Below are 12,120 nucleotides of genomic sequence, written 5' to 3'. Positions count from 1 at the left end.
ATCTTCGAAGTGTTTGCAGCAGAGAACACTACTCGATGATGACGTGAAATTCATTCGCTTCGTGCGATGTCCATTTACGTGCCCTGCTATCCTTTGGCCACTCATACAACTTTTCGTTTGAGCGAGAACAAAACATCGCCACACACCGCTGTGGCATCTTACCGAGAAGCAATGCAACAAACAATACTGTTCTATGGTGGACTTCCCTCGCATGTCTAGGTGTGACGTAATTTCCGAAGATTTCCGAAGATTGCCGAAGAAAAGCATTTTCGTTGTCCAGGGCGTTGCTATGGGTTAAACAAAGAATCTGGAAGGGTTGCGTTAAAAAAAAAATAATGAAAATTTGCTTATAATTGTTTAGCCAATGATATTATTCAAAAACGTGGTTGGCCAACCTTAGTTCAAAGTTCCCCTTTAAATGCTTCATTGAGTGAGTCCACTCAAATCCACTCAAGCTGCTCACTTACACACAATGAGTTGCCACAGCAACTGTTTAACAATTTAACGATGATTGGCGCATGCGGCTCTTTGAAGTTCGAGTCTCTGGCAAGATCAAACCTTAATCGTCTGTCAATCATTGTTAACTTTAATAAGCAATTGCAGTGCTCTGCCTGACCAACAAAGAGCAGGAGACGGACGGAGGGAGGGAGGGAGGGAGGGAGGGAAAGAGAGACTACGCGATTGGCTTGGGATAGCTCATCTTTATTTATTTATTTATTTTTATTGGACAAAAAAAAAAAAATCCGCGATGGACTCAGGGAGCGAAGTTTGAAGCACGAAGTAGCGAGAAATCACTGTACAACGAAAGAACAATTAGCTAAAAAAAAGTCTGCTTGCTTAAATGCTATAAAATCCTAATGTTTGTTTTGTTTTTATTTTTCAACAATGTTCTTAACAAATCAATCAAACACATACCCACAAAAGAAACTGCTTAATATAATAAACTAAATAACGAATGCATAAACAAATGTTTTAGCTCAAACAAAAACATACCTTATATTGGTCTTAACAGGGAGCAGCTGGATTCAGCCATGTTAGACTAGTTTTGGCATATTCACTGTTGCCACTAGAGGGCAGTGTATCCACACAAATCATTAATACTGAATGCAACTTTCAAAACAAACGATTACAACGTCATGCTAAACAAATCCTCGACACAGCAAAATTGGATTCCACACAGCAAAATTGGATTCCAAGTTTTTTTCCTAAATCAAATTAGGTTTTCAGTGTAAATCAATAGAAATAAGTTAATTTTTCACTTTTCAATTCATAAAATTCATAAATACTGCTGCTACAATTACAAACAGTAATGACACATAGCAAAACCAATACATTTTAAATACAAATTAGAATAATAATATAAAATTAATAATAATAACTTTGTGACGAATCGGGTTCTAATGTGGCGGTTGTGTTTTGCATGCTGTTCCTAACCCACCGTGTGACTAATGAGAGGAAGAGTAAGAGAGGTGCGGAAGAGTTTTTACTTTCTCATTTCATGTTGTTTGCATCGGCTACGGCGGACAGTAGCCGTGTTGTGTTGCACAAGTTCTGAAGTAAATGATTAAAAACTTGACGAAGCCGGCGACTTCCTTGCTGATGTTACGATAATAATAATAATTGACACCTTAACTTATAAAGATAGGCGAATGGATGTCGTCGGAGGACAGGATTCTTGCACTTTTAAAAGTCAATTTTAATTTTAAGACATTTTTAGGACCTTAAAAATATTATTCAAGACCAAAACATGTCACAACAACCTCTGATGAAGAAAAAAAAATATTTCTCTTTAACTGGTGTTATTTCTCCTCTCATGTGCGACCCGATGGCTATGACCCCTCATTGTCCCTAACGAAAAAGTCTTTTTGCAGACTTTGCACTAGGGGTGGGAACCTCTGGGTGCCTCATGATACAATACGATTTGCACTAGGGGTGGGAACCTCTGGGTGCCTCATGATACAACACGATGCCGCATTCTGGCCAAATTAACCCTGTGCCCTTGCTTAACACACCAATATCCCTGTCTACTCTAGATATAATACTACAGGATAGATTAGAATGTCGTCATAGGAATCTATTGATTGGACTGCTAAAAGTACATCTTGTTTGTGTATATAATATATCTATGCGCGCTTGTCCTCGATGATAACGTATTACTAGACCGCGGGCGCAGCACATTTGTCCCCGGAAATAATTAGCCCCCACACGAGCGAAGATGACTGGAAAACAGACGTCTTTGGAGATATTTTTACGGCAAAAATGGCACCTGACGAGCCTACAACCTCGAAGACCCATGAACTGCGAACGAGTGGATTCGTGACCCGTTTGTGAATAAACAGAGTGATTCGAGCATGTCTGTGCAACAGGAGGATCAGCTTGTAGACATCGCAAATGACGGCGACCTTATTAAACGTACATTTGAGACAACAACTCTACCGAGGTTCTGGATTAAAGTCATTCCGGAATATCCTGACATCGCTACGAGAGCATTGAAAACCTTGCTACAATTTCCAACATCGTGTCTTTGTGAAGCAGGCTTCTTAATTAATGCTGAACGACAAGGCGAAGTCGTTAATGGTGAGAGCGGTGTGCAGTTGTTGTGTGCAGCTAACAAGGCAGGATGTATCTGAGGAGAACTTTTCTACATGTCCTTCCATGATCAAACGTAAGTTAATATTCCTTTCTTTCAAGAAAGTTTGTAGTGTTTACTTTGGAATCGCTGCATTTGCGCATTTTGCGGCTATGTTTAACGTTACGCGCATACGCAGAACCGCATCGTTGCAATTTCTGATGAGTTGCAAAATTTGTCAGAACACCGGTCTGTGAAAAAAAGACCCAAATAACACCGGTCCGTGGTGCAAAAAAGGTTGGGGACCCCTGTTCTACAAAACAACTAATAAATAGAAAAACAAACTATTTTCATCCTTTTGCTGTGAGTTTCTCACTCTTAGACGTCTGATCCATTTGAACTGGGAGGGTGGAACGTTGTTCATAGTGCTCATAGTGTGCATTCGCTGCCATCCCTCCTACTTGAAACTGATTGGACGTTTATGGCCATCAGTGGCAGCCAATGTCAGGCAACGATTTAATTTTGGGGCATTTGACATCATTTACTGTTGATTTTTGGTCAATTCCTTTTCCTCTAGAGGCATTTACGGGTCATTTTCTGTTGATTTTGGGTTACTGAAAAGGAAGTGACTCAAGAATAGCCCCAAATGAATAGGAAGTGGCTCAAAATCAACAGGAACTAACCTGTAAATGCCCTAAAATGAACAAGAAGTGACCAGTTAACGCCCACAAAAGACTGGCTGTTAATGCTCTGGTTTCAGTGCCGTCCAATCCAGTCAAAATTAACTAACTTAGACTCTATTCTAATGGAAGATTTTGGTAGCAACCTGTTGGTTCTTTTTGTGTTTTTAAACAGTGACACCTTTTTAAAATGATTTATAGATTCTCGATGGGAGCATATCGATTACCTTTTCGGCTGCAAAGTACTGCGATATATCACCTTTTCGATATATTGTCAAATCCCTACTTTGACATAGACTTAATAATGATATAGACCCTACTCACCTACGTCACAAAATGACGTGTCGCTGTATCCGCCCGCCATATTGTACCTATTTTTTAGACCTATTCTCATTGTTTTCAATTCGTCGTGCAAGTTATAGAGCAATTCATGGAAGCCCCGGTGTTATCTGACGCTGTAAACTCATTGGATGCGTTGCATAAAAGGCGTTACGTGGAAAAGCTTCAGCTTATCCATTCGCCAGATCCGTATTTGATGCCTAAATCGATGTTTTTCGACCCGCTGTCTTCGCCATCTTTGCCTGACCCTGATATTTACAACTATCTTGTCCACACAAAATCAGCTTATTCTCACGAAAGTTTGAAAAACTTTAAGAGCTTGGAGGCTTATAAATGCTACGTTGCTGGTTGGGTGAAACAGGTCCTCGTACACGAAAATTCGGCAGGAATCTTGTGCTCGGAAGGTGAGTTACGAAATTTTCAATTCAAAATCTTTTGTTCTTGCTAACATCCACCGTCAAGTCTAATGTATTTCATGTCATTTGTCAATGGAGCTAGGGCTTTTAATGTTTATATGGTTTAGCGATAGCACTCTCACTACATACATATATAATATGTAATAAATATGAAGTGCGATAGCACTACTCCAGATTGTCCCTAGTTGAATTTATTTTTGGCTTTTGACCTCAATAGTGAAATTGTAAATTAATTGTATGACAACTGTCTGATTATCCCCTTATAATTATATATTTTCAGGTAGTTCATTCACAACGTCTGAGTGTATGTTGTCGGCGATTAGCCTAGCAATGATCTTAATTGTGGTTGTCAGCCCAAAACCCTCTAAATATATATTAAATGCATCTTACCAGATATAAAATGACTACTACATAATCTGTGGTAGTCGTTTGGAGCCCAGTTTTCTCGTCGAATTGCAGCAGTCAGTCTCGGTCTCCTCTCCGGGTCTCTCGGAATACGGTAAAACTTCAAGTCTCTCCGTCTATCTTCTCGGTTTTTGCAACCGACCGCCACACACGACTTCACAATTTTGATTATTAATGTTGACGAGCAGAAAAACACGCCATAATAGGAGGAATTTACGAAGCGCTAATGCATTAACATGACGAGTATACGGACAACATGGTGCGGGGGCGTGGCTGTGACGTCACGTGAGTAGGGTCTATTGACGGGTCACATTCCCCAGACACTGCGCCACGCCTTCAAGTAGGGAGCCGTCCTCCACTCTGCTTCAGTCAGTCGAAGTCGGTGCCAGTTATTCAACATATGCAGCGATCCACGCCGAATTTAGGTTGAAAAACTATGAAAGCTGTACCGCATACAAACAGGAAGGATTGTCTCAGAAATTATTTGTTCAAGGATTCAAGGTAATGATTAGATTTTTCGTACCATGCATGCATTTTGATACGTTGGGAAAAAAATCAATGGGAAAATTTTACCGCGATGGCATTTGCGTCATAATTCGCTATATTTACATGAAATAAATGCTAACGGCGCAGTTTTTTTTTTTGCTTTTAACAATGAATTGAGCTTGTTTTACGTCAATATCTTTAATTAATTCGGGCATTTAAGCATTTACGCCTAAAAATTTCAACGTAAAAAGCTCTTTTTTGTGATAAGGCGGCGCCACAGTGGCTTAAAGACTAGCAGCACATTTGACATATTTACGTAAAATAAATGCCATCTGCCTGTTTTTTTGCTTTTAACCAATAATCAAGACTGTTTTACGTCCATTTCTATAAAGATCTAGGGGATTTAAGCATTTATTCCCAAAAATGTCAACGTAAAAAGCTCTTTTTTGTGATAAGGCGACGCCACAGTTCCTTAAAGGCTAGCAGCACATTCGACATATTTACGTAAAAATGCTAACTACCCGTTTTTTTTTTTACTTTTAACCAAGAATCGAGACTGTTTTACGTCCATATCTATAAAGAATTCAGGGATTTAGGCATTTATTCACAAGAAATTTCAACGTAAAAAGCTCTTTGTGTTTCCCCTTGGCCAACTTTGACGGAGACAGGCCCCCTATTAATCGGCCCCGCACCCCGTGTCCCGTCCATATCTATAAAGAATTCAGGGATTTAAGCATTTATTCACAAAAATGTCAACGTAAAAAGCTCTTTGTTGTGATAAGGCGGCACTACAGTGGATTAAAGAATAGCACCACATTCGACATATTACATAACATAAATGCTAACTCGCTGTTTTTTTGTTGTTGTTTTTTTTGCTTTTAACCAAGAATCCAGACTGTTTTACGTCCATATCTATAAAGAATTCAGGGATTTAAGCATTTATTACCAAAAATTTCAACGTAAAAAGCTCTTTGTTGTGATAAGGCGGCGCCACAGTGGCTTAAAGACTAGCAGCACATTTGACATATTTACGTCAAGTAAATGCTAACTACCCGTTTTTTTGCTTTTAACCAATAAGCAAGACTGATTTACTTCCATATCTATAAAGAATTCAGGGATTTAAGCATTTAATCACAAGAATTATCAACGTAAAAACGTCTTTGTGGTGATATGGCGGCGCCACAGTGGCCTAAAGACATATTTACATAATATAAACGCTAACTGCCCGTTTTTTTTTTTTTGCTTTTAACCAAGAATCGAGACTGTTTAAAGTCCATTTATTCACAAGAAATTTCAACGTAAAAAGCTCTTTGTGTTTTCACTCGGTCAGCTTTGACGGAGATAGGCCCCCTATTAATCGGCCATGCACGCTGTGTCCCGTCAATATCATTTTGAAGTCTATGGCTAAGAGTCACATTTTTCCATTTTTCACCACCTGCACTAACCTTCTCGGGACGCATGTTGATTTCTCTAAAAAAAAATGCTGTGCATCCGTGTTTTGGGAAAACAACGAAACAGCAACGCCGTCATAAATCGTCGTATTTCGAGCATGTCATCATATGTCGAGACAAATGACGAGTCAAATTTTACGTCTGATGTCGAAAGGATCGTATGTTGAGGTACCACCATATTACACACCTGTGAAGTTGTACGGTTTCGGCGTAATTTGGACAAGTGAGCACTGATTTTTAAATGTGTACGCCATATGTTCAAAATCGGTACGTTTTTCGTGCATTACGTTTTTTTTTTCTCCGTTCGGATTTTGTCACCGTTTCGGCAACGAGACAATTTACGATACTATGCATTACTACGTTGGTTGAATGATGCGAGAAAAGTCAGAGACACGGAGAAAGAAGAGCGCGAGTGGGAAAGGGGGAGTTGTGACACCGTTGCAAAAGCGATGCAAGGCTAGGTGGCTCCAATAATACCTGACTGTAGCCGACAGCGTACAAACTACGTCCACATGATGCTATGCTAGATAGCACATGTATATGAACTAAATGCGAAATGATACACTTGCCGGCGTTGGTAAACAGCCGCCATCTTAAAGCAGTAGACTTCTCAGAAAGGCTCTGTTGTAGTGAACCTTCCTTGCGGACCTATGTAACCTTTTATCTAAAATACTTGGCAAAATCTTGACTTGAATCTATCTTTAAATGATGAAAACAATTTTAAAACTTTCGCATGTCGAAAGTAGACAGAAGGGAACTAATGCAAAAACGGGAGCAATTTTAACAACTTTAACGGTTGACTTCCAAACATAGCAAATGTTACTATTGCCCCTTTCCCACTGAAACTAGTGGGTCAACGCTCGTTTTTTCCAAGCCGATGCAACCCACTAGCAATTGGCATTTGGCACCTTTCCCATTGACAAAAAAAGCCGTGTCTTTTTTTTTTTTTTTCACCCGTCTAACCCCCCACCCCTCCTGAGCCGTGCGTAAGGTTACGTGACGTCACCACGATAAAATGTGCGATGGCAAGTGCGACCGAATTCATTCAGTTCAAGGAAGTAAACAATGCAGAGCAACATGGAAGCCTCCTTTCTGTTGGTGTTCTCTGTTTTCATGCTTTTTACTGCCCTCAAAATGATCGAAATGCGGCAAAGGATCAACACTCTGCTTGTGCTGAGGCAACGTAGGCAATGTGAATTCTTCTTCCTCTACTAGCTTTGTCATGAGCATCGATGTAATTACGGTTGTGGGGCGCGTTGAATGGGAGGCGACTGGCACGTTGTTATGACGCATCACGTAAGAGCCGATGTCAACACGTAGATTAGGGTGTTGACTGTTGACCCGGGGTTTTGCTTTCACATTTCAACGATCAGACCCGAGGTGATTTTAACGCGGGGCTCTTGGCGGGTTGATTGACACAGGTCGAGGCGGGTCGCTGCACCTTTCCCACTGCCACCAAAATCCAATTGTTAGTGGGTTGACATGGGTTTTTTGGCCAGTGGGAAAGGGGTATATGATTTTTTGTTGTTGTTTTTTTTTTTTAATGAAAAAAAACATGAAAGGTAACACCAGTTACTTTGCCAAGTAACTAATTACTCTTACATTCAGGTAACTGAGTTACTAACTCAATTACTTTTTGGGAGAAGTAATTTGTAACTGTAATTAATTACTTTTTTAAAGTAAGATTAGCAACACTGGTCATAAAAATGCAGTCTGCAGAATGATTGAATTGAATGAATGAATTTTATTCTGCCAATTTGTTGCCAAACACAATTTGCCCGCAACTATTGCTGGTCACTTCTCAGAATTAGCAAATGAAATGTTCCCTGACTCAAACATTGCATCGGTAAGTTAATTTTATCAACTGACCTTTTTGATTTATAATTGGACACACTGACAATCTACCATCAAGTCAAACTGAATTGCGAGCTGAAGTGCCATGAAGTGCAGCCATCAAAAGACATGATAGAAATTGCCAAAAGTGCTACAATTATATCAAAAGTATCTGTTAATTTTAGTAATCATTATGTAGCTGAAGATATTGTTCTTTGATTGCACCAGGTTATACAGTGGGGCATATAAGTATTTAGTGAACCACTAATTGTGCAATTTCTCCCACTTGGAAATATTAGAGAGGCCTGTAATTGTCAACATGGGTAAACCTCAACCATGAGAGACATAATGTGGGGAAAAAAACACAAAATCACATTGTTTGATTTTTTAAAAATTATTTGCAAATCATGGTGGAAAATAATTATTTGGTCAAAACCAAAATTTAATCTCAATACTTTGTTATGTACCCTTTGTTGCCAATAAGGGAGGCCAAACGTTTTCTGTAACTCTTCACAAGCTATTCACACACTTTTGCTGGTATTTTGGCCCATTCCTCCATGCAGATCTCCTCTAGAGCAGTAATGTGTTGGAGCTGTCGTTGGGCAACCCAGACTTTCAACTCCCTCCACAGATTTTCTATGGGGCTGAGATCTGGAGACTGGCTAGGCCACTCCAGGACCTTGAAATGCTTCTTACAAAGCCACTCCACTGTTGCCATGGCTGTGTGTTTGGGATCATTGTCATGCTGAAAGACCCAGCCACGTCTCGTCTTCAATGCCCTTGCTGATGGAAGGAGATTTTCACTCAAAATCACTCGATACATGGCTCCATTCATTCTTTCCTTTACACAGATCAGTCGTCCTGGTACCTTTGCAGAAAAACAGCCCAAAAGCATGACGTTTCCACCCCCATGCTTCACAATGGGTATGGTGTTGTTCGGATGCAATTAAGTATTCTTTCTCCTCCAAACACGAGAACCTGCGTTTCTACCAAAAAGTTCTATTTTGGTTTCATCTGACCATAACACATTCTCCCAGTCCTCTTCTGAATCATCCAAATGCTCTCTAGCGAACCGCAGACAGGCCTGGACGTGTACTTTCTTCAGCAGGGGGACACGTCTGGCAGTGCAGGATTTGAGTCCCTGGCGGCGCATTGTGTTACTGATAGTAGCCTTTGTTACTGTGGTCCCAGCTCTCTGTAGGTCATGCACTAGGTCCACCCGTGTGGTTCTGGGATTTTTGCTCACCGTTCATGTTGTCATTTTGACGCCACGGGGTGAGATCGTGCATGGAGCCCCAGATCGAGGGAGATTATCAGTGGTCTTGTATGTCTTCCATTTTCTAATAATTGCTCCCACAGTTGATTTCTTTACACCAAGCGTTTTACCTATTGCAGATTCAGTCCTCCCAGCCTGGTGCAGGTCTACAATTTTGTCTCTGGTGTCCTTCCGACAGCTGTTTGGTCTTGGCCATAGTGGAGTTTGGAGTGTGACTGACTGAGCTTGTGGACAGGAGTCTTTTATACCGATAATGAGTTAAAACAGGTGCCATTAATACAGGTAACGAGTGGAGCCTCGTTAGAAGAAGTTAGACCTCTTTGACAGCCAGAAATCTTGCTTGTTTGTAGGTGACCAAATACAGTGATACCTCAGCTCACGAACGCTTAAGCTCACGAACTTTTCGCCTCAAGAACATTAAATTCGCGAGCATATAGTCTCTGCTGACAAACTAGTTTTCGGCGGACGAACCAAAACACGCGGTCGAACAGCGCCACGAGAAGCTGACGCACGCTCACGGCGTCCCAATTCGTCCCCTCCCTTTCGTTGAGTGCGGACGTGGTTTGTGTTTGATAGACATTTTGGACCATATTGAGTGTACTTTTGCTATTATGGGACCAAAAAAGACCCCACCACAGCCTAGTGTTAAGCCTAAGAAGACATCAAAGAAAATAAGGTATATTTTTGTGTAGTTTTAAGGCTTATTTAGTAGAAAATTATGTTTTATGGGGACCTGGGAACGGATTATTCTCATTTTAATGGTTTCTTATGGGAAATAAATGTTCGGAAGACGAACTTTTCGCCTAACACACACTTTCTGGGAACCAATTATGCTGAGGTATCACTGTACTGATTTTCCACTCTAGTTTGGAATTGAATTCTTTAAAAATCAAACCGTGATTTTCTGTTTTTTTTCCACATTCTGTCTCTCATGGTTGAGGTTTACCCATGTTGACAATTACAGACCTCTCTAATCTTTTCAAGTAGGAGAACTTGCACAATTGGTGGTTGTCTAAATACTTATTTGCCCCACTGTATGTGACAATATTACCAATAAATTAATATTATTTTAAAAATTGAGTTTTATTTTTGTTTCATATTGCACGCTATATAAAACGTTGTAAGATTAGTCACCAATTTGTAAGGGCATTCGCCACTATTTGTAAGATTGCCAATGGCCTCGGGTTGACAGGTAGGGTACGACCATATCGATAAATTGTCACACCCCTAAATGTTACTGGTCAAACTGACCAACATTGGTCTTGCGTTCCTTACAGTAATATTAAATATATTTTTACGAGTAAAATATTTGCTTCGTCTTCATGAATATTTATGCCTCCTACACTACTTTTTGTTAACCGCTGGTCTTGTGAATTTTGATCCGATGAGTGCTATCATTAAATTTAAAGTAAGGAATGGAAGAACTTGGAATTGGGTAACCATGTGATGTGAAAATTAAATCAAGGCTGTTAACAAGTGGTTTTACTCAGTCATTTCTATGAAATAATGTCTTATCGTTTTCTCTGAGCACAAAGCAGTTGTAATTGTACCTTTGCAGCTCCGAACCCAATATTTCTGAGCTGTCCTCCGCCAGAACCGGGTATAAATCCTCCTCCTCCAACGTACGTTTGTATCCAGCACGAAATAGAGGATTGAGCCACCTGAAGATATGAAAAACATAAGTCACTAAACAATAACAATTACAGCAGTACGCAACGCCGATTTGAAGCGGCGCCAAGCGATTAGTCACGTTGACATAGCTACAAATCAGTGCATTTTAAAGCTTGGACATGTTTTGAAGCCAAATCAAATCACCGACCGGAACTTATTTCATTGAGCACCAAGTCGTCACCAACTTAAGTGACGTCACGTTTGGGTGCCAACCTGTGCGAGTATCGATTACATGAAAGGCTTTTAAAGTAGACACTGAATGTTAATAAATCATTTAAAAAAGAATACATAGAAAAGTACACATGAAAAAGGGTATCCTGGCTCATGCGTTTTATCTTCCGGGCTGCCTCACCAGAAAAGGACCTTGGACAGGAGATTCGCCGACGCTGCCGGGTTCGTCTTGGCACCTTTAGTTACTTTTTCCATTGTATACGACCCCAAACAGCAGTTACGACGACTCCCTCAATATACACCTCAAGGCGACGTTTACGCATGTTACGCCAGGGTCGCTGGTCGCAACGTGTGTTACGTATAGCACAACTGGAGGGCAGACTTTTCTCACATCGTTACGGTAAAAATTAGAAAAAGAAAAAAAGATTCGTCATGGCTCCTCCTACAAGTCATCCGATTGGTGGAAAATGACGGCCAGCTATTGGCTCACTATTTCACCCTTCTTGCAGCACACCATTGGCAGAAAGGTGCCATTCTCGACAAGACAAGAAAATGTCTTGTTTTTAGTCTTTTTTTTATACGAGTTTCACGAATAATTGGCGATTAAGTTAGGGGTAGGCAACATTGGCACCAAGGAGACGTCAGAATATGGAATGTTTCAAATTATTAACCTATTTTATTTAAATTAATTAAAACAACAACAAAAAAGCTTTCATTGACACCGACCATGACATGATTGTTTTCTATGGAGGACCAGAAGTGGAAAATAAATAAATGAATACACAATTAAATAAATTATTAAATGTCTATAAAATGCTTCTAT

General features: G+C 40.2%; 1 protein-coding gene across 3 annotated transcripts in view; it reads right to left on the bottom strand.

The window, feature by feature from the left end:
- Nucleotides 1-11,693, bottom strand: part of abcc4 (ATP binding cassette subfamily C member 4 (PEL blood group)) — a 96,795-nt gene extending 85,102 nt beyond the window's left edge. For all 3 annotated transcript variants that reach the window (XR_009062613.1, XM_057830627.1, XM_057830626.1), the window contains exons 1-2: nucleotides 11,479-11,693; nucleotides 11,006-11,116 (exon numbers count right to left, since the gene is read on the bottom strand). Coding sequence is in view for 2 of the 3 variants with exons in the window: in XM_057830627.1 (XP_057686610.1) it covers nucleotides 11,006-11,116; nucleotides 11,479-11,552 (185 nt within the window). In the remaining variant the exon portion in view is untranslated. The remainder of the gene's footprint in view (nucleotides 1-11,005; nucleotides 11,117-11,478) is intronic.
- Nucleotides 11,694-12,120: the final 427 nt, after the last annotated feature.

Source organism: Corythoichthys intestinalis, chromosome 2 (assembly GCF_030265065.1).
Source record: "Corythoichthys intestinalis isolate RoL2023-P3 chromosome 2, ASM3026506v1, whole genome shotgun sequence".
NCBI lineage: Eukaryota > Metazoa > Chordata > Actinopteri > Syngnathiformes > Syngnathidae > Corythoichthys > Corythoichthys intestinalis.
The sequence above is the reverse complement of the archived record's forward strand: the minus strand, read 5'-3'. Positions and strand labels throughout refer to the sequence as shown.